General features: G+C 52.0%; 1 protein-coding gene across 4 annotated transcripts in view; it reads right to left on the bottom strand.

Moving 5' to 3' along the window:
* Nucleotides 1–23,019, bottom strand: part of LOC138810514 (protein Daple) — a 121,472-nt gene that overhangs the window by 86,393 nt on the left and 12,060 nt on the right. For all 4 annotated transcript variants that reach the window (XR_011367150.1, XM_069997731.1, XM_069997733.1 and 1 more), the window contains exon 3: nucleotides 20,285–20,393. Coding sequence is in view for 3 of the 4 variants with exons in the window: in XM_069997731.1 (XP_069853832.1) it covers nucleotides 20,285–20,393 (109 nt within the window). In the remaining variant the exon portion in view is untranslated. The remainder of the gene's footprint in view (nucleotides 1–20,284; nucleotides 20,394–23,019) is intronic.

Genomic DNA, 23,019 nt, shown 5'->3' with positions numbered 1-23,019 from the left:
CGGCGATGCCCCGTGACTGTGCTCCCCAGCACCCCTTCCCTATCTGCACCACCTCTCCCAACAGGGGCAACCGAGGCACAGCTCTCGAAGGTGTCAGACCATCTCCAGCAGACTCAGTGAGAAAGGGGAGCTGACGGGCAGGAGCCAGCAGCGGCCAGGCGTCCTGCAACTTGCCCAACCCTTGGGTGGAGACTGCTCTGCCCAGCTCACCCACAGAAAGCCTGGGCTTGGAGACGGCTCCAGGCCACAAAGCTGGGGCCTCCTGAATGGTCCAGGGTGTGTAGAACAGTCTCCCTCTCCCAGCACAGCTCACACATGCATCTGTTTTCATTCCTGATGTCACCAGTGCAGAGGAAAATGCTGGATGGGCAGGATCAGAAAGGTTTGGGTTGTGATTTCCAGCCTGACAGCCCTAACCGTATGTAGCCTCCAGCCAGCCACTCAGCATCCCCGGGCATCATTTCCTCATCTGTAAGTGGGATAATTCCTGAGCCATCTGCCTCCCTCATACTCTTTATAGACTCTCTGGTGATTGATCTTACTCCTTCTCCTGTGACAAATCTACAATTAAAACACTACTTGCAGTCAGGCATGCATGTATGTGCATTCTCTCTCTCTCTCTCTCTCTCTCTCTCTCTCTCTCTCTCTCTCTCTCTCTCTCTCTCTCTCTCTCTCTCTCTCTCTCCTCTCTGCTTAAACTATTACCACCATTCCAAGTACTTCAAACTCAATGTGGGCTTTGTGGGCTTCTGGACAAAACCATTGTGTAAACATAGCTGACTCCTCTGTGGGATTTGCAGTAAGACCTTTGAATCTGGCGCCAGTGATAGTGTTTCCTTAGCAGAGTTACCTTACTAGCCCCTAGTACCTCCAGGGGCTGCCACGGGGCAGCTGGGTACACTGGGCACACAGCAGTTGTGCACGAAGGGAGGACCCTGTGAGAAGCAGCTGGTGGGGAGCCCTGACACCCGACACCCTGGTACCACCTCTCTGGATGGCTTAAGATCAGACAATTGCACCAGATGGCACCTACAGGGGAGCGGTGTGCTCACCTAAGAGAAAACCACAAAGTCTGCCATCCCTGTGTGCTTCCCGGTCCTGGGGGGTGGGGGTGGGGCACTCAGGGCAAGCATCACTTCCCAAGGCACTATGGGCACATGGCCTGCTGGTCCCCAGCCCATCTGCCCCCAGGTCTGATGCATCCATGCATTTGTAGGGGATGGCCACACCCCAGAGTAAAGAGTCTACTTCCAGCTGGGGGTCAGCAGCTCGTGCCTGTAATCCTAGCTCCTCAGCAAGCTGAGATCTGAGGATTGAGGTTTGAAGTCAGCACAGGCAGGAAAGTCTGTGAGGCTTTATCTCCAATTAATTGCCAGAAAACTGGAAGCAGTACTGTGGCTCAAAGCAGTAGAACACTTGCCTTGAGCACAAAAGCTCAGGGACAGCGCTCAGGCCCTGAGTTCAAGCTAGACAACTGACAAAAAAGAAAGAAAAATTACACTTCCAAGTCCCAGCTCAGGCCAGGCTGCTGTTCTGTTCCCTGTGTGCTACACAAGGGGAGGGTGGGATAGCATTGGTGGTCTTGGTATCAAAGACAAGACTTAAGCAACACCAACACTCTCACCCACCAGGGACTAACCAGGGCCTCTGGACATCTTGTAGTGACTCAGAGCTCCTCCAAGCTTTGATTTCCAGCCTGTCAAGTGGCAAAGCTTGACAAAGTCCCCATGGGGCCCGGTTCTGAAATGACCCCTGCCCGGCTGCACTCGAGTGACAGAGCGGATGAACATGGAGAGGGTCATTAGGCCCCAGGATATCCCAGCTGTGCTCAGCAAGTGCAGGGAGGATCGGGGTGTGAAGGGGACCCTATCCAGTGTATGGCCAGACTCTGCCATCTCTGTTACATGCCAACTGGATCTGAGCTCTGCAACTCACCGTGTTTGTTTGTGATATGTACTTATTTTTATTATTCAAGTTCTGGGGCTTGAACTCAAAGCCTGGACGTTGTTCCTTACCTTTTTTTTTTTTTTTTTAAATCAAGGCTAGTGTTCTACCACTTGAGCCACAGCTCTAGTTGCAGCTCTTTTTTTCTGGTTATTCATGGGGCTTGAATTCAGGGCCTGATTGCTGTCCCTGAGCTCTTTTGCTCAAGGCTAAAGTTCTACCACTTTGAGCCACCACAGCTCCACTTCTAGTTTTCTGGTGGCTTACTGAAGATAGACAGCCTTTCTTGTCCAGGCTGGCTTTGAACTGCAATCCTCAGATCTCAGCCTCCTGAGTAGCTAGAATTAGTCATGAACCACCAGCGCCCAGCTTACTTCCGGCTTTTTGATGGTTAATTGGAGATAAGAGACTTAAGGACTTTCCTGACAGGGGTTGGCTTCAAATTGGGATCTTTAGATCTCAGCTTCCTTGAGTAGCTCTATGTCTACAAGCCTAAACCACTAACACCATTACTCTGTGTGTGTGTGTGCATGCGCGCGCGCATGTGTGTACAAGCCTTACTAGCACCATCACTCTGTGTGTGTATGTGTGTGTGTGTGTGTGTGTTACTAGAGATGGATCCCAAGGCCTTGTACATGCTGGGCAAGTGCTGCACCACTGAGCCACACCTCCAACCCCAGCCCCCCACCTCATGTAAAGTAAGAAGCCAGGGACTTGTAGGTCTGAGCTCCCTCAGTCCCAATCTCCAAACATCCTTGATACTGACCCTAACTTGTTGGCCTCTCACACCCTGAGGTCCTGGAAGTACCAGGAAACACCTGCTTTGGGCATCTTCCAGGCCAAGATAGTAGCCATACAAGCTCTGGAGCCTGGCTCAGCGCCACTCTCCCTGGATGATGTGAGCGACAGCAACCTTGAGGAAAAGACCTGACAATGATGGTATCCGCTGCTCAGCGCCTCACTCAGCAGCTCACAGTATGCGCTCAGACTGATTTATAAACAAGAAACACACATGGCAAGCTGTCAGCCCGCGTGGAACATAGAAAATGACTAAAAAAGGGTTGAAACACATGACGTTTCTGCCAGAGGGAGACAGAGAGAGTGAAAGATCTGTTCCAACAGTGAGCTGTGACTCAGAAGCACACTTGTGGGAGCTGTTAGCTCCCCCTCCCCCACCCATGCCAGGAGGCCAAGGGAAAGGACTTCCCCGGGTATTAATAGTCCTCAGCTGTCCCAGGAAAGCCACAAACTCCCTCCCCAGGGATGGGCCATAGGCTCAGCAGGGCAGTGAACTATGAACCACTTTAATGTGCTGAGATGGCAGGCAGGAGGCTGAGTGTCTTCTCTCTTTTCATGTACAGTTTAAGTCACGGGCCATCATTTAGGTGACAAAAATAGAAGGTGGGAAATAAAGCATCCAGGCTCCCGATTCTGCAGCCCAAGGCTGGTTATCAATCTCATCATCAGATCAGTATGAGGACCAACTAAGTGGGAGGTATGCAGGTATGTCTTCTACTGGACCAAGGCCAAGTTAGTTCATCTGAAGGCCCAACGGGGTCCCTAAGGCCACAGCAGTGGGAAAAAAAGACTTGAATAAAGACTTGACAAGCCAGGCAGGGTAGGTAAGAAAGGAAACACAGCCCTCTCCACCCTCCCTCACGGGTGGCCGGCCTGGTGCCCTGACCTCAGCCTCCACCTTCCTTTTGGCCTCCAGGCTCCCGCAGGGGAAGTTGCCAATCATGCCTCTAGATGTGATTTCAAGTTCAAAGCCCAGACTACTGACTTAGATGGAAAAGGTTTCCAGGGGAAAGGGATGCTTCCGCATCTGACAGGTTAATCCAAGCTCGATTTAAACAGGAACTTCTCAAAGGGCTTTCTATTCTAGGACAATCTATCTGCAGTGGGGGTGGAGGGTATCAACTGACCAGACTAAGAGGAATTGTGCAAAAATCCCTACACTGACTCCATGTGAATTAGGTTTTTCCTTCAAAAGAAAAAGGAGGGAGAGAAGAAACTGAGAAAGGAAGGGGGAGGGGGAAAAGGAAGAGGGAGAAGGGAAGACAGGGGAGAAGAAGGCCATAAGGAGGGAAGGGGAAGGGAGAGGAAGGGAGAAAGAAGGGGAGGGAAAATGTGGGAGTTTTTTGGTTGTTGGTCATGGGCTTTGAACTCAAGGCTTGGGTGCTATCCCTTAGCTTTACTGCTCAAGACTAGCATTCTACCACTTTGAGCCACAGTGCCACTTCCAGTTTCTGGTGGTTTATTGGAGATAGCGTCTCACAGACTTTCTTGGCCAGGCTGGCTTAGTAATCCTCAGATCTCAGCCTCCTGAGTAGCTAGGATTACATGCGTGAGCCATGGGCGTCCACCAGCAACAATGCTGGTTGATTCTGTTCCACTAGCCAGTCACTGGGCTTCTCTGAGATTGGGGGGCCAGGGTTTCAAGTCCCTTATGACTACTATTACAAATACATTAATACCATTAATACATTCTTATCAAATACCCATTTCATGTGCCTTCAAAAACTATTTGCAGTCTGGAGGCGTGCCTCAATTGGTAGAGTACCTGCCTAGCAAGTGTAGGACCCTGAGATCAATCTCCAGTACTGCCCAAAACAAGCAAATGTGACCAAAAACAACAAAAAAAAACTGACAAAAATGCGGCTGGGAACGTGGCTTAGTGGTAGAGTGCTTGCCTGGCATGCACAAAACCCTGGATTCAACTCCTCAGTATCACACACACAGAAAAAGCCGGAAGTGGCACTGTGGCTCAAGTAATAGAGTGTTAACCTTGAGGAGGAAAAAAAAAAAAAGCTCAGGGCCAGTGGACAGTGCCTAAGCGCCCAGTTCAAGCCCCAAGACTGGCAAGAAAAAAAAAACCCAAAAACAAAAACTGACCCAAAAAATGCCACCACTGATCAAGATATCTAACACTAGCCACATGTTCCACATTAAAAACAAAAAACAAAAAACCTTCTATTTTTCTCAGGCATCAGTATCTCCATCTCATTATCAGTGCACAGAAGGTGGGGGCATCTCAACTCAACACCTCAACGAACCAGCAGCTCACTGCTAAATGGAACCAAAAGCAACCTGGCCTGTGGGACATCACTCCTTAGAGCAGAAAACCTCAGAATTGTAGCAGAGAGTTAAGGGATTGAATACAGGCCCCACTTCCCCAAGGCAATGGTCTAGCCTTCAGGAATGGTGGAGCTTATCTCAGGAAAGCTTAGTTATCATCCTGATAAAAGAATAAATTCTGCCTCCCTCTGCCAGGTGATACCTCCTGCCACCATTATGACACAAAATAGAAGACCCTCCTCACCCCTTGATCTTGGACTTCCAGCCTGCAGAATCATAAAAACCTCTGTTGTTTGGAAATAACCCAGTCTGTGGCTTTCTGTTTTGGCAAAGTAGAATGGACTGGGACAAGGATCTGCCCAGGATGCTCACCCCTCAGCCCCACCAGAGAGTTGGTTTCAAACCACTACCACTAGACAAAGCTCACAGCTAAGCCACGCCTCCTCCTAGTGGAGGTATCCACGTTACCTTTAAAGAAGGCAACCGATGGTCTCATTCTAGCACAGAATTCTAAATGAACTTAAAGAAGAAAAAAAAACTAATCTCAATAAAGAAATACTTGGAGAAAAAGAAAAAAAAATCCCAAACAGCAGATGTCCAAACCCCAAAGAATAGAGGAGAAACACTCTACTTCTTTTATCTGGAAACCCAGCACCATCAGAACCCAACAGTGTGGGAAATGGAGGCTGACAGAAAGGAGAGGCTCAAGTGGCACAGCAAGGAAGCCGAGACCTTGAGTTTGAGAGCTGGTACTGCCTACCCCACTCCCCAAGAAAAAGATCCCTTAGAAGCCAGGCAGACCCTAAGACCAACCACTTAGCACAAAGGCAGTCACAACGTGGAACAGGCTCCCGTGTGCCAGACCTGGGACCCTGAATACGGAGCTCTTCGCATTGAATGTCACGTCCAAGTACACACTCCTCGCTGGGGAAAAAAGGAGAGGGTCCCAATTGGGTTCCTTTGGTTCTGAATTGTGATAAAATACCCAGAACGTAAGAATATAACATAAAATGTACCCTTTCACCAGATCATTTCAGGTTGTACAGCTCAGTTGGAAGGTGGCACAAGGCACTGCCAAACCATCTCCACAATCCTATCTTGTGAAACTCTCAGACGCTCACCCTGCGGGTTCCTTCTTCCTGAAAAATTATAGACAGTGGTTTCCTAAAAGATCAAAAGTTAGTTTTCCTGAGTGTACTATAAACCTTCCTCTTGTTTTTTGTTTTTTTTTTTGGTCCAGTTGTGGGGCCTGAACTCTGGGCCTGGCCGCTGTCCCTCAGCTCTTCAGCTCAAGGCTAGCGCTCTACCACTTGAGCCACAGCGCCACTTCCGGCTTTTTTTCTTTTTGTTTTATGTGGTGCTGAGGAATCGAACCCAGGGCCTCAGGCATGCAAGGCAAGCTCTCTACCACTGAGCCACCTTCCCAGCCCCCTTCCTCTTGTTTTAAGTAAAATGGCTGTATATTAAGAGTGTGTATGCCTGTGTCTGTGTGTGTGTGGTGTGCATGTGCGCACACACACACGCACATATGCACACTGGTACTAGGGCTTGAATACATGGCCTGAGATGAGTTTTTACACTCAAGGCTGGCATTCTACCACTTGAGTCACAGTTCCACTTCTAGCTATTTGCTGGTTAACTAGAGATAAGAATCTCTTGAATGTGTTTGCTTAAGTTGGTTTCAAACCTCGATCCTATACTCTCTAAATTTGTAAAGGGCTTAAACAAAATTTGTGTTTCCTTTTGGTTTTTTTTTTGGTTGTTGTTGTTTGGTCGTGGGGATTGAACTCTGGGCCTGGGTGCTATCCCTCAGGTCTTCAGCTCAAGGCTAGTGCTCTACCACTTGAGCCACAGTTCCACTTCCAGTTTTCTGGTGATTCACTGGAGGTAAGAGTCTCATTTCCTGCCCAGGCTGGCTTTGTACTGTGATCCTCAGATCTCAGTAGCTAGGATTACAGGCGTGAGCCACTGGTGCCCACTTTTTTTTTTTTTAATTTTCCTTTTTTTCACCATGTGAGCCACACCAGTCCCCCTTTTGGCTCCACGTTGGCCAGGAAGGGTTATGACCCCTAAAATCCTCCTTAGGGCAACCTCCTTTATGGGGACCCCACCTCATGTTTCCAGGGCCAACTAGCTCATCCCCCAGATCTCCCCAGCCCAAGATCCATAGACGTCCAGCACACTCCCAGTTTGGCATCTCGCACAAGTATCCCAGCCCTCTGCCCTCCCCTGTGTCCTGCCCCTTCTCTACTGGCTCCAGTCAGCCTGTGCCCTCCCCCTTCCCCCCTCCACCCCTCCTGCACAGCTAAGGTCAGTGGCCCTCCTCCCCGACTGCCCCACCAGACCAGCTGTGTGCATCCATTACACCTGAGCTTCACAGTCACATCATGACTTCACCTTCTAATTCCTGGTTGCTCCTGACCCTCTAGAGACTCTGGGGGTGCCAGCCACCCAGTAGGGACGCAGAGAACTGCCCCCACTTGGCAAATACCAGCAACCTGACCATGTCCAGCAACTTAGCCCTCCCTTCCAGAGGCTGTACCTGACAAGGGGTTCAAACAGATGGAGGAATTCACGTGGCTCACAGTCCCACACATTCCAACCCAGCAAGCCCGAGGGTGGGCAAAGGCCATGGAGAGAGCACCAGGTTCAGGGTAAGGCAGTTCAGCCAGTCAGAATCAGAGGAGGGGGTCCTATTTCTAAATGCTTTCCACTGAAGAGGGACACGATCAAAAAGGCTTGGCATCAAGGCTTTGCCTATAGTAATCACACAACCCATCTTTGGAACCTTGGGGTTAATAAAGACCCAGGAGCCAGGTTCCGGTGGCTCACATCAGTTCGAAGCCAGTCTGGGCAGGGATGTCCTTGAGACTCTTACCTTTAATTAACCACCAGAAAGCCCAGAAGTGGAGCTGTGGCGCAAGTGGGAGAGCTCTAGGCCTTGAGTGAAAAGATAAGGGAGACAGCACCCAGACATTCAACAGGCAAGAAAACAAGCAGGACCCTTTTAGAATCCACTCCAGCCTAGGCACAGAACCCTGTCTGAGGGCTCCTCGGACTGGCCGGGCACTCCTGCCCAGAGAAGCTGTAGGGCCGGCTGGGCGCGTGCAGGAATGCGTAGCCAGAGGATCCAAGCAATGTGTGCAAGTAAAAAGGCAGCCCACCTCAGCACCGGAGTTCTGCTCTTAGAGGAGCTGAGCTGTGTGAGGATGGTGACGATGAGACCCATTAGCCAGTTCAGAGTCTATGTGGGCCGCAGGAAGCAGGAAGCAGCTCGGGGCAGGAGGAACAGCACTGGCAAGATGAGCCTGGTCACAAAAACAGCCTGGCTTACCACTGCTTGCCGTAGCGGGGGCAGGAGGGGGAAGGGGGGTGTTCAGACCCAAGGGCCTGCAGGGCCACTCTGGGGTTTGCAGGGATACCCAACTGGCTATGAGGAAAGGAGAAGTCCCCACGTTAGGTGAGTCACGAGGGTATTAAAATAAAGAAAGCAGAACACGACCTCCACAGACCAGATCAACTTTAATGGAAAGGTGAGGAGGGATGCCATGGTCTGTGGAGGTCGTGTTCTGCTCTTTCTTTATTGTGATATCCTTGTGACTCCGTTTCCTAACACCCAGTAGAGAGTAGGGCGGGCGGCAGAGCCGGCGCCGGCTGCCTGGCACCAGGGCAGGTGAGGAGGACCCTTTGCAGGGCTCCCTTGAGATGCTCTAGAGCACAGAGCAGCCTGGGCAGCACCTCCTTCCCAAGAAAGAAATGTAAAGGGATCCCAGCGGCTCAAAGGGCAGTTCAACTCCGGGATGACCAGACCTCAGCCTAGCTGGAAGGGGTGGAGGGACCTGCTCGGGGTGGACCGTCCCCGGAAGAGCAGCCGAACAGCACAGAGAAGCAAAACCACCAAGTCTTCTTTTAGGTGTCTCAAGCTTGGGGCACTAGCAGCTGTAATTTTAGCCCATTCTATCCGAAAACCCCACTTTCATAATCTCTACCTATAAAATTCAAAGCCAACAATGCTATGCGCAGGCGCAACACACACACACACACACACACACACACACACACAGACACGCACACACGCGCGCACACACACACACACACACACACAGACACGCACACGCGCGCACACACACACACACACACACACACACACACACACACACACACACACACACACACACACACACACACACACACACACACACACACACACACACACACACACACACACACACACACACACACACACACCAGCTAACAGGACCAAGTCAGCACAAAAAGTACCCAAATTGAAGCACTGCTTCAGAGTTTCCAGTATATTTACACTCTAAGGGATTCAGCTATCTGAGTCCCACCCCCCTCCCCTCCCAAAAAGAGCCAGAATGTTGGAAGTAAAGGAAGTTTATTATTCTTTTTTTTTTAATTTAAGGTCATTAAGACTAAACTTCAGAGGAGCCAAGCTGGCTAGACCAAGTTGAAAACAATCAATTTAAATTCCATCCCCCAGGGAGTGAGGCTCTCCCCACCTGACATATGGCATTTCCATCAACAAAGCAAACACCACGTGAAAAACCTGCAGGCCTGTGTGAACACTGCAGGGGTGCAGAGCCCCGCCCACCCCCCTGGCCCCAGGGCCCCAGCTGCAGGGCAGGAACCTCTGTCTAGTTTGCCCATTAGCAATCACCACCGAAGTCCAGGGGTAGGAAGAATAAACTGGGGTCACCCTTATGACCCCAGTTCTCCAACTGTTCAGCAGGGCAACAAGTCAGGGCCAGAATCCCGGTGTAGGCGCAGTGCCACACAGCCCTTCCTTGAACAAAACGACTTACTCGCTGAATAATTTATTTCACCGGGTGGCTTACATCGTCAAGCATTACGTTATCCACACACGCTGAAGGCAGGCCCGTTTCCAGGCCGGTGCGGTTGAGACACACTGATAATCCCGTGCCCGCATTTAGAGTTTCATGGCTGGGCTGATGAGATGGCGTGTGTAAGCCGCTGAGCACACAGCAAGCCCACCGTAAGCTAGACACAAAAAGATCATATGGGGGGAAAAGGAGAGACCAAACACAAGCACACGTATCTGAGTAATCTGCACAGATGATTTGGGTTGTCTTTAGAAGGCCTTTGATAATCCACTCAGGCAAGGAGAGTGAAGCATGGCCCAAGCAGGCCTGCCCACCACTCCTCTGCCAGGCCAGCTGGCATCCTGTCCCCTAGCCGATCTTCCCTGCAGCATGGTGCTAGTACAAGGTCCTTCCTTACAAGTCCACCACTTTGCAGGCAGGCACTCTGAACCTGCCCCTTCTTCAGAACAGTAAGGGCCACACACCTCAGGGGTGAGCTCAGGAAAACCCACAGTTTGACCTTGGCCACTGCAGACACGAAGCCATCTGCAGTGACTCCTCTTTTTATCTGTGCCTCCAGCTATAGCTCAGGGGCCCTTGGGAAGCGGCAGTTCTGGTTCATCGAGTCCACAAACTTGTCATTTCACCTGAGCCTCACACTTGAGCAGCCCACAAGCCCACAGTGGAGTGGCACTCTCCCTCGTGGCTGCCTTCCCACCTCGCAGCTTCTCCTTCATCCTCTGGCTTCGCGCTCGGGGCACTCCAGGCCCCAGGGTAGGCCATCCCAAAAGCCGGGTGCAGCCCTGTCCCCAGACAGCGGTTCACTTGGCACCCTCGGCGAGTCAGGGTGTGAGCCTGGCAGCCTGTTGATGATTCTCCTCTGAAGCTGCTCGCCCCACCTCTGCCTTAAGGGGATACCCCAACATTAGGACCAGATACCTGGACTTTGACCCAAGCCAACAGATCCCTGAGGGAGCCACTAGGAGTCCTTCATCTTTACCTTCCTCAAAGTTCTACCTCCCCCCAAAACCACCAATAAACTCAGAACTGGGGACACGAGATGTGGCCTGTCCAACTTCTCTACAGCCCTGGCTGGGCCACCAGCTTGAGCAAGCACTTCCTACTCTTCCTCCTCCTCTTCACTGTCCCACTTTTCCTCTGGCTCCTGAAAAAGTAACATAGAAACTATCTCCAAAAGGACCAAGACCCTAGTGCCATGGCCGAGGGCAGAAAGTCCTCGCCTTCCCAAAAAGAACAGTTGTGCAACAAAAGCTGTTATTAGAGCTGGATGTGCACCACACGGCCGGCTTTAAGGAACAGCCTAGCCTGCCTGGGCAAGTTCTTCTCCAACTCCTTCTGACAAGCCAGTTACAACATCCAACACCTACACCCAAACCCAAGAGAATCTTTTTTTTCTTTCGCTTTAAAATCTTGAGAAATTCATTTCCCCTCCCCCCATCTTGTCACAAAAGGAAGTGGCCTCTCTTACCACTTCCTACCCCCCTAGAATCGTTTAGGGTACCACTGTCAAATACGGTGTAGCCGAAACCATTACTCATCCTCCGTGGCCTGGCTCTCTCTCACGCTGAGTGCTCCAGCCTGGTCCTCCCTCACTGCCCAGTGAGCTTGGCGGAGAAGATCGCAGTGGACTCTCGGATCGTGAGGGAGAAACACTCATGATGTTGCCCACCATTTTGACTACAGCTTCCCACCCCTAAGAGCCTTGTCACTCACACTCACACACACGCATGCGTGCACACACACACACACACACGTGCATCTTTCTGCCCATGAGGGCTCCAATACACTATTCTTCTTTTTAAAAAAAATGGCCTTGGATTAAGGAACGAAGACAGAGCAAAGGTCAAAGTGACTACTGTCCATGGTGAGAGGACCTGTATCAGAAAGATGATTCTAGAAGAAATGTCTAGGTGAGGGGGTAGGCAGGTCTTGCAGTGGCCGTCTGAGCATCAGTGAACACAGGGCTGTGCAGAACAGACGGGCAGGAGCAGCCCGGGGCCAGGGTGGCGTCCTGAGCCAAGTGATCTGTCCTCCCAGGAGGGCAGGAGAGTTCCAGGGACGGAGGAAACCTCTGACAACACAAAGTCAGGACTCAAGGCTGGGGGGGGGGGGGGGGATCCCAAGGACCAGTGTGCACGTAGGCACGCACGCATGCACACACTTTCTCTGACTCCTCGCCTTTAAGCCTCCATCCTGGCAGGCTCCCAACTCTGCTCATTACATCAGACCCACCTTTCACCCCTCCCTGCACACTGCAATTAGCCCTGATTCTCAGATTCCTGCTGCTGCTCTAGGTTGAGGGTGAAGTGTGAAGCCAGATGCTCTCTCACTCAAACCCCAGAATTGCTCGTTTCAGAAGTGCCTGAAGCACCTTCCTCCGAGACTGAAGGCTGCCACAGGCCTGGCTGACAGGGGACGCCCGAGTGGGAGGCACGGGAGAAGAACACCCACTAGCCCAGCCCAGCTCACCACGTGGCTTCTGGCTCAGGATCCCCTCCCCCTCCCACCCCCACCCCCAGCCCGTGCGGGTGCAGGTCCTCCAACCCCCAAGGACAGTCAGCCACACCTCTGGGGACAAGCTGTCTCCCTACACCCACTCCAGAAGCTTGTTTGTTTTTTGTTTTCTTCAGAAACAAGTTTCCCCAGGCCAGCAACAACCAAGAAGCCATGCAGCTTTCTGGGGCCCTTTTCCCTTCTATGAGCCTCATTTTCCTAATCTGTCAAATGGGACCAGGAAGTTCTTCCTTCCAAAAACAGCAAAAAAGGAGGCGGCCACCTGACTACCTGCTGGGAAGCACTGCTTTCCTGAGCCTGAGGAAAAAGCCTTTTGTCTGCCCCTTGGACCTCACTGCAGGTGCACCACCAGCGGCAGGCAGAACACTAAGCAGGCCACTGTCCACGGCCCACAGTGAGGGTGACTGCAAAGCCATCATGGTGGCCTTCTGCGCGCAGGGGCCTCCGGGAATGCTGCTCCCTGCCCACCACCCCTCCCCCCCACTCCTCCCCACCCCCACCCCTACCCCCCACCCCTTGTCCACTTTCCCACTCTGGAAGCTCCTGCCTGCTCTACCTTGGAGGTGCAACCACCATCTCAGCCACAGCCTTACCCAGGTCCCCAGATCCCAGGTCTACACTACCAGAGGAACAGTCCTGGAAACCCCAACCACCTGACCAAGCTGGCCTGCTCTTTACCAGGCCTCCTCCTCCTCATCCAGAGCTCCGGCCCCAGCAATGCACAGCACCGATGCCCACCCTCAGACTGGCACTGGGTCTCAGAATCCATCTTTCTCTCTCTCCTGTGCTTGTCTTGGGTCCAGGCTCCACCACCTGCCCAGCCAGAGTTTTCTTTGAAGACTTCTACAAAGTCTGCTTGGCTGAGATGTAGTTCCGTGGCAGGGCACTTGTCTAGCAATAACAAGGCCTTGAGTTGAAACCAGCACTGGGGCTGGGAGACGGGGCAGGGAGGAGAGAGGTGAGGGGGCGACTCCTCAATTCAGACAGTGAAGCAAGGGAGGCTTTGCTGGCATCCAAGTCCCTCACCGCCTAGAGCTTTGCCCTTACCCCTCCGCAGACCCCTAAAGCTTTCGGGTATCTTTCTGAGCTGAGGAAACCCCTCCACCAATCATACAGGCCAAGTGTCACCCCCAGAGGATGGCCTCTTCGTGGGCCTGGGTCCTGAGCGGTCATCCGTGTCAGGGCTAGGCGTGCGTTGGGAAGGGAAAGTTCAGGTGGTGGGGGAAGTCTCCCCAACCTATGGGCCACCACAGCTCCCACTCATTGGTATCTATTAGGAAGGGTGTGCAGGCTGGAAGAGGAAAGGAGGGGAGAGGAAAAGAAGGCTCCTTTTCTCCAACTCACAAGAGCTCTTGCACCAACTCTAAATGGCCTGCAAAGCACACACACAGAAGCCCCTGCCTACCAAGTCCATAGGCAGACCAGGAGCTCTCCACGTCCACAGAGGATGGAGCGCAGATCTGGAGCTGGAGAGCGCACCCTGACCAGGCCCTGCCCACTGGGATGCTGTCAACCACAATCCTTAGGCAGCCCTGCCAAGAGAGATCCCCGAACAGATTCCTCACTCTCGAACAGATTCCTTACTCTCGAACAGATTCCTCACTCTCGAGCAGGGCAGTCCTCCATCTGGATAGATGCAAAAACCATCTGCGGCTGGGGGGAGCATTAGCAGGGTGGGGTGAGGCCTGGGGCCTGTAAAACAAACATCTCAGCACATCAAGCTCAGCATGTCGAGCTCCCGATGGAGACTCAGAAATCTTCAGAGCGTGCTGCAGTTTTCAAACTGCCACAAGAGAAACAAACCGGAGTTCACCCAAGGAGAGAAAAGCCTGGAAGTAAGGCCATTGTTGCAATCTGAACAAACATCCTTAGAATATTCATGCCCTTTGACCCTGGACATCCCTGCTTGGAATTCACCCGAGGAAATTTTTTTTAAGCATTTTTTTTTTGCTGAAGTGCTCACGTTCCAAGTATTCACGTGGCACTGTTTCTAATTCAAAGACAGAAATAGTGTCACTGAGCTAGCACCCGTGGCTCATGTCTGCAATCCTAGCTACTCAGGAGGCTGAGATTAGAAGACTTGAGGTTTAAAGCAAATGCTAAGAGAAAAGTCCTTCAGACTTTACCTCCAATTAACCAGCAAAGTGCCAGACTGGAGGTGTGACTCAAGTGGCAGAGCATCGGTGTCTAAGGCTGTCAAATTCAATCAAGTCATGCTACAACAGAGAAAGAAGAGAAATTGAGAGGAAGAGAGAGCAAATATCACTGACAATGTCAATGAGATTATAGCTTATAATAAAATGTCATGTTAATACTAAATGTTTAATGGTGTGGGTAAAAATGCTCATGATACTACTGCAAAGAAAAAAAACCAATAACAGATTACAGTCAGTGTGAATGATGAGTCACACTTTGAAATACATACGAAAAGAGAAAAGAAGGGAAGAGGGAGAAAGAGAGCAAGAGACAGAAAGGGGGAGAGGAAGGGGAAAGGAAAGGGAGAGGAAGAGAGAGAGAGACAGGGAGAGGGAGAGAGAGAGAGAGATGTAACTGGGCACCAGTGGCTCATGCTTATAATCTTAACTACTCAGGAGGCTGAGACCTGGGCCAGCCAGGCAGAAAAGTCCAAGAGATTCTTACCTCCAATTAACCACAAGAGCACGAGGCCTTGAGTTCAAGTCCTGGCACTGGCATCACACACATGCATGCACACCTTGGCACAAGTGCCCCTCACACACACACACACATGAATGTGTACACACAAAGTACCAAAACGTGATCAGTGGTGTTCCTAAGTAGAAAATCACAGATGAATTTAACTTCTTTTGTATTTTCTCACCTGTGACATGAAGACACTTTTATAACCAAAAATACTACCTTTAATTTCCCCAGAATGTGTAGAAGCTACAAAAATCAAGAGGATGGCTGTCCTCCTAAACCCGGGAAGCTGAAGTGGGCAGGAAATTTTCAGCAGCAAATTCTGCACAACATGGCTGTGTAGCCGTTCTGCCTGCACCTGGGGCTCTGCCTCTTGGCTCCTCTGCACAAGGCCGTACCCCTCCAAGCAGCCCATAGACATACACACTACCTTACACCCCACCCCTCCAGTCCCACAGGATGCTCCCATCAGCAGTGCCAAAAGTGCATTTCCTTCTATTCTCACTCTTGACAAACACTTTCCATTCTTCAAACAGAGTGTGTATGTGTGCGCACATTTTTCAAGATAATTCTCATTTGTCCTGGCCGGCCCATGCTTAACTATTATGACTACCACAGAAGGCAAACCGAGGCAGAGTGGAGGAAAGGTACCAGCAGCATGCCACCATGTATGGAAGTATGGCTCGAAGACCAGCAGGGTTGGGGCGTTGCTCAGTGGTAGGATGCTTGCCTAGAGTGTCTAAGGCCTTTGCTTCTCTCCCCCAAAAAGTCACACAAAACACTATGTATATGTGTAAACATAATGTAAGTGCACACCCAAACACACACATGCATACACATCTATACAGCAAGAATATAAATGTGAACTAGATGCCACCAAATCAATGACAAGGTAAGTGCAAGGGTCCCGGTGCCCAGGACCAAGCAGGCACGGTGCCCACAAACCACTTCCAAACAATAAACACACACACACAACTTGACTCACAGGGTGGATTTCTGCTCTCAAATGAGTACACATCTAACGTAAATATTCAAGGCTCTGAGTGGAATAAAATGAACCATAGAGAAATCCAAATTTTAAGTCAGGCGCTGGTGGCTCACACCTGTCATCCTAGATACTCAAGGGGCTGGGATTGAGGATTGGGGTTCAAAGCCAGCCCAGGCAGGAAAGTCTGTGAGACTCTTATTTCTACTTATCTGCCAAAATGCTGGATGTGGAGCTGAGGCTCAAGTGGTAGAGTAAAAAAGCTTGGGGAAAGCACCAGGCCCTGAGTTCAAGCCCTAGTACCTGTGCATGTGAGCACACAGAGTTAGTTTAAAATAAAGTCGAGGGGAAAGAAAAGGCGTAAACGGCATTGTATGAGACGCGGGCCGGGCGGTGGGCGTCTAGTGTCACCCTAGGCTTGTCCTGGAGCTGGTCTCCTTCCTCGGTCTCGCCAACTGTTTATCAAAACAATTAACCACCCCAAAACCAGAAGTAGAGCTGGGGCTAAAACTGGTAAAGCACTAGCTTTGAGCAGAAAGAGTTCAGGGACAGTGCCTGGGCCCTGAGTTCAAGCCCCACAACTGACAAAAACAAACAAACAAACACAAAAACCCCCACAGAGACAAGTCCAGATACTCTCTCCAAGACCCTGTCCAACTGGGGTCACCTCCTGTCACTGTATCTTAAGTCTCTCGAGTGTCTGCCAAGACCCTGCCTTCCTGTCCAGGAAGCCGTGGACACGTGACCGACAGGAGGGTCAGTCCCTGTGAGCATGCAGACCCCTCCACCCCCTGACTACACAGCTGGGAAGCTTTTGAAAAATACAGACTCCTAAGGCTCCCACCCCAAAAGCGTAGCAGGTGAAGAAGATAGACAGAGCTGCCACTGAGGGGTCGAACACAATCCCACCTCTCTGTCCCAGCTTGAGCTTTCCCGTGAAAAATAAGCTCGACTCCTTCAAAAGCCCCAGGGTGCCTGTGCCCCAGAAGTGGAGGGGACAGCGGGGAGCAGAATGGTCTCCTGGTGGATGACACCCAGGGTCAGACAGCGCCAACTTGTAGTCTCTGCCAAAAAGCCCTCCCAAGGGAATCCACTCACTGGAGGTGACCTCTCCCCCACTCAGAATTAGGAACAACTTTGTTCAACGTTTTGAGATAGGATCTTGCTATGAAGCACAGGCTGACTTTGAACTCACAATCCTCTTGTACTGGGAGAGCAGGTGTGTGCTGCCGGTGTGCCGGCTGTGTGTGCCCTCATCCCACCTTCTAGGACTGCCTTCTGCAATGGTTCTCTGGGAAAACGCCTGCAGATGCCTCTCATAACACAAAGCAGGGTCGAGCCAGCGGCGGCGGGTGGAAGGGAAGAGGCAGGATGTGCCATTGTACACGGGCCGCCCGCGGCCAGAACAAAACCTATTCACTGCCGAACCCAGAGGAAACGCTACACGCCGAAGGGCGATTGTCTCTGGGGTGGGCTCGCGGGGTGCTTCCGTTTTCTCGCCACTTGTTTCCCCCGCGGCTTGTCAAGGGCACGTATTACATCTATCATGAGAACTGAACTTTGGTTTGCCAGAAGCCAGGAAAAAACATACATTCGGCACAATGTGGCACACGAGTAACATGTCGGCCCGAATGCTCAGCTCTCGCCAGCTCTCTCGAGAAGACGAGGAGGACGGGGAGGCAGTGAGGACCCGCGGTGGCGGCGGCAGGGCTCCCTGCGTCTAGCCGCCCTTTGCTGAGCTGGGCCTGAGGCTGTCCACGCTAGGAGGGCGGAGTGGGGTGCACAAGGTGCAGGGTCCCCTCCCCCACCTCCACGTCCTCCTGGCCTGAGTCTTGACTAGCCAGCATTTCCCCTGTGACCACTTCCCATCTTCTGGAACTCTACACAGCACCCGAAGAGCAGCACACTGCCTCTAGAATGGACGGTGCCGAGTCCTAAAGCCTGGCACAGACCCAGACCTTCAAGGCTGACCTTCAATACCCAAGGCCCCGTGGGCCAGCTGCACCCAAGGCCAGCCTCTTCCCTGCCTGAGTGGGAGCCCGATGGCTCCACAGTGCCCACGAAGGCCTGTGGGAGCATCACTGATGCTTCGCCACCCGTGGAGGAAAGGCACGGCCCCCCAGCATCCCTGGCACAGGAGACGGACCTGTGTGTGCTGTGCCAGGCCCAGGCCAGCCTTGCAGAACTGCTCTGAACCCTGACCTGGTCTCTCTGTGCTCACATCCTGCCAGCTGCATCCTCGGTCACTTCTTGAAATATGATAAATGGGCTTCATCCTAGCAACTGGAAAACACTGAGGGGAGGCAGGCAGGGGCGGAGCTCCAAGGCCGCCGTGCCTGGCTCCACCCAGACCCCGCCCCCTCCGGTGACCCCGCAAACTCGGACACTCCAGTTGCCCACCAAAGTCCACCCTGAGGACAAATCAGGGGCCTCCTCTCCTGAACCCTGAGCACCCCTGCCACGAACAGCACCTGCAGGCAAGGGCCGAGCACGTGGTGGGCCCATCTGTGCGGCCCACAGGACACAAGACACAAGACACTTGACACATCACACATCGCAGATGCCCCAGTCTGGGGGGGGAGGGGGGCTTCTGCCGTGGTCTCAAGGAGGCACTTCCCGAAATGCCCCTCCCTACAGCACCCCAGCCCAGCATGCAGCTCCCATCACACAAGGAAATAAACCTTTGTGGGACTCACAGCCAACTCTCCGGTAGCTCCCAGGCCTCGCCCGGAGCCTCACCTTCAACCCCTCTCCAAACATCTGTAACTCAGCCGTGAGGCTGCTCAGAGCCTCACAGCCAGCCAGGGAGCTGTGTCCACGGCACTCACCGGCCCCAGTGTGGGGAGAATGGACACAAGCATTGTAGAACACCCAGGACGCTGCCCGCTCCCTCCTTTTCTCATGCCGCTGCTAATCCCAGCTGAAAGAGAAACTTGGGTAGATCTGGGCAGGATCGGGGCGCAATGAGCACTGAAGCGCCTGGGCTCCTCTGCCTGGCAGTCACCCCAGTGGTCAGGAACCAGGGCCGGTGTCTCGGGAGTCTGAGGCTCCCCAAATCCCACCCCCAGGCAGGTCTCCATTTAGCTCAGGCAGGTGAGTCTTACAAACAAGACTTGGAGCTGGTAAAATTCCAACAGAAATCCAGGAAGCACGTATTTTGGTTTTTTTTTTTTTTTTTGGGGGGGGGGTCAAGTCATGGGGCCTGAACTCTGGGCCTGGGCGCTGTCCCTCAGCTCTTCAGCTCAAGGCAAGCGCTCTACCACTTGAGCCACAGCGCCACTTCCAGCTTTTTTTCTTTTTGCTTATGTGGTGCTGAGGAATCGAACCCAGGGCCTCAGGCATGCAAGGCAAGCGCTCTACCACTGAGCCACCTTCCCAGCCCCTCCGAAGCACGTGTTCTTTAGCAGTGTTTCGCAAACCACGTTCCTGGAGGCAGGGGAGGCCGTAAGCCGGTCTGTGACTACAGCCGCACCCGAGGTCTCAAGAAGAATGGAATAAGGGGACATGTTTCACTGCTAATAAAAAAAAAAAAAAATTGAAAACCAGGGCTCTGAGGCACACAGAGCCCCATGCTGCCATACAGAGATCACGCATGCCTGCCGTCTCTCAGCATGCCTTCCACAGGCCGGCGTGGATGGGGTTCTGAACCAGCCTGTCCCCCAGGCCTGAGCCCTGCACATCCACTGATCAACGCCAGTCAACACATGGAGTAAAGATTCACCACCCGGCCGGGCGCCGGTGGCTCACGCCTGTCATCCTAGCTACTCAGGAGACTGAGAGCTGAAGATCGCCATTCAAAGCCAGCCTGGGCAGGAACATCCATGACAAAAAAAAGAAAAAGAAAAGATTCACCACCCGCGGAGCCCAGGGCTACTCCTGGCAACCCAGAGGCAAACTGGTTCTGTTCCGAGACCCTGTGCACCCCTTCGCTCCCTCACCCCTCGAGGGGCTCCTGTACAAGGAGCACTGAGACTCCAGCAGGGACAGGAAGCCCCTTTCAGCCAGTCCCACTGCAAACCAAGGCCCTCCAGGACCTCACAGCATGGGGCCTGAACCTGTGCACCACACAGTAACTCATCCTTACATGACGCCCCACCCACAAGTGCAAGCCAAAGCACCGAGGGTCAGCAGGCAGTGCCTGAGCCAGACAGCGTTTCCTCTCGGCTTCCTGCAGGAAACCACGCCGAGTGGCTATACTAGACACACAACCAGAATCCAGGGGCCGGCAGAACAGCCTTACCTGGTAGTAGGTCTTAATGTTTCTCACCAGGATGGTCAGGTTCTGGATGCGGAGGTTCACGTCGTTGTTGACATGCTTGTTGATGCGCTGATTGCTTGGCCTGGGGTCTCTGGAGGAAGAGACAAGAAAGTGGAAATCGTACCTTTCAGCATTGAGCCTCCACCAGCCAGTGCTCATCCCTCTAGTCCACGAGCCTCCAACTGGCTCACCAGCAGTCCCTGGGTGAGAACAAGGGCCCTGGCACTGCAGGTCAAGTCTGCCACTGCTGTGCGGGGCCTGGATGAACCAATCATCACCGTTCAGCATGCTGTCCCGCCCGGCACCTGCCCACCACAGGACTTCCCAGTCCTGGGACCTCAGCTCCAAGGCTCACACTCCTGGCTTGGCTTTTTCGCTCAAAGCAGGCATTCAACCATTTGAGCCATGCTTGCAGTAACAATCTTTTTGCTAGTTAATTGGAATAAGGGTCTCTCACGTTAGTCCACCCAGGCTGGCTTCAAACATCAGTCCTCAGATCCCAGCCTCCTGAGGAGTAGCTCACACACTGGTGTGAGCCACCAGTGTCTGGCACCACAGCCTTTACAATGCTGCTTCTATTCCTATTGCTGTCATCACCCACAAAGGACATCCACCTGGCAGCGCAGACCCAAGGTCACCATAAAAACCAACATTCAGCCAGGTGCCAGTGGCTCATGCCAATAACCCTAGCTACTTATGAGGCTGAGATCTAAGGATCGTGGTTTGAAACCAGCTCAGGCAGGAATCTGTAAGACTCTCATCTCCAATAAACTACTCAGAAAAAGCTGTAAGTGGCAGTTTGGCTCAAGTGGAAGAGTGCTAGCCTTGATCACAAAGAGGCTCAGGGGCAGCACCCAGGCCCTGAGTTCAATCCCCAGGACTGACAAAAAATTAAAATAAAAAAAACAAACCACACAACCCAACATCTTAACCAAAGCCTTGTTTCAAGATTAAAGAGCTGGGCAAGGTAAAAATGTGAAAAGTATCCATAAAAATAGAAAAATGAGCCGGGCGCTGGTGGCTCACGCCTGTAATCCTAGCTACTCAGGAGGCTGAGATCTGAGGGTCGCGGTTGAAAGCCAGCCCGGGCAGGAAAGACCGTGAGACTCCTATCTCCAATAAACCACCAGAAAACCGGAAGTGGCGCTGTAGCTCAAGTGGTAGAGCGCTCGCCTTGAGCTGAAGAGCTGAGTGACAGTGCCCAGGCCCAGAGTTCAAGCCCCACAACCGACAAAAAAAAAAAAAAGAAAAGAAAAGAAAAATGAGGAAAATGACTTAATAAAATCGCAATGTTCCACTTAGCATGGGTTTCCTTCTGTCACCTGGCCCAGTGGTCCTGCCCACAATTTAAACTCCAGGGCTCAATTCTATCTGGAAAATGGAACAGAGGCCTCTAACACCCTGGGTAGTGTGCCCTGCTGTGCAGATCTCCAAGATACCATGCTAGATATTCTGAGTGCACAGAAACCCCACCCCTAAGAGACAGTCATCTTCCAACCTCAGGCAAAACTCGGGTCTGACAGTGAGGAAACTGGAAGTCTATATCAAGTGGTTTACAGTCTCTCTCATCAGCATGCAGATGTTTCTCCAAAGCAGCCTTGTCAGAGCCCTTCTGATGAGAAGAGAGCACTCAGAGGAATTGAGTTCTGTCAGTCAGAGGTTGTAAACTGAGCTGCTACTCCATAACTAAGGCCCCCCCTCCCTTCCCCTCTCCTTCTCTCTTCTCTCCTCCCCACCTCACCCCTCCCAGCAAGTCACCCAGGGAAGATGAAGACACATAACTCAAAGGCCTATACTCAAGGCTTCATCTGTCATCCAAGTCCTATGACTTGGAGGCTCCCTGGGCTAATGTGGGGGAATGTCAAAGAAACAAATCTCTGAGGTCATTTGGTTCATTCAGAGCCAACCATTCACAGAAAATGGAGAAGTAGAAGAAAAGTAAACCGCACACCTTGAATCACTTCAAACATCAGTGGGAGCACAAGGCTTTTGTTACAGAGGCTGACTAAAGTTCAATCTTTAAGTAAATATTTGACATTTACACTGGCAGTCTTGACACTGTGCCTTGAGTATGGCAAACCTCCACTTGCAATAATTGTCCATGGACTTCATTCAGTTATACTGAATCAAATTTCCTAAAATAGTCACCTGGTGGCAACCAGAGGACCTCTTCTACTACCAGATGACCTTTCTTTCTTTTTTCTTTTTTGTCGGTTGTGGAGCCTGAACTTTGGGCCTGGGTGCTGCCCCTCAGCTCTTCAGCTCAAGGCTAGCGCTCTACCACTTGAGCCATAGTGCCACTTCCAGTTTTCCAGTGTTTATTGGAGATGAGAGTCTCATGGACTTTCCTGCCTGAGTTGGCTTTGTACCATGATCCTCAGATCTCAGCTTCCTGAGTAGCTAGGATTATAGGCGTGAGCCACAAGAGCCCAGCTTCCGGCTAGCATTTTTAAATTTTTTATTGTGAAAATACTGTACAGAGGGGTTATAAATACATGGGCAATGGGCTGGGAAGGTGGCTCAGTGGTAGAGCACTTGCCTTGCATGCCTGAGGCCCTGGGTTCGATTTCTCAGCACCACATAAGCAAAAAGAAAAAAGCCGGAAGAGGCACTGTGGCTCAAGTGGTAGAGCGCTAGCCTTGAGCTGAAGAGCTGAGGGGCAGCACCCAGGCCCAGAGTTCAAGCCCCACAACCAGACCCCCAAAAAAAAAAACATG

Source organism: Dipodomys merriami, unplaced genomic scaffold, assembly GCF_024711535.1.
Source record: "Dipodomys merriami isolate MVZ:Mamm:240054 unplaced genomic scaffold, mDipMer1.0.p SCAF_50, whole genome shotgun sequence".
NCBI classification, from domain to species: domain Eukaryota; kingdom Metazoa; phylum Chordata; class Mammalia; order Rodentia; family Heteromyidae; genus Dipodomys; species Dipodomys merriami.
This window is presented reverse-complemented; position numbering and strand designations above follow the sequence as displayed.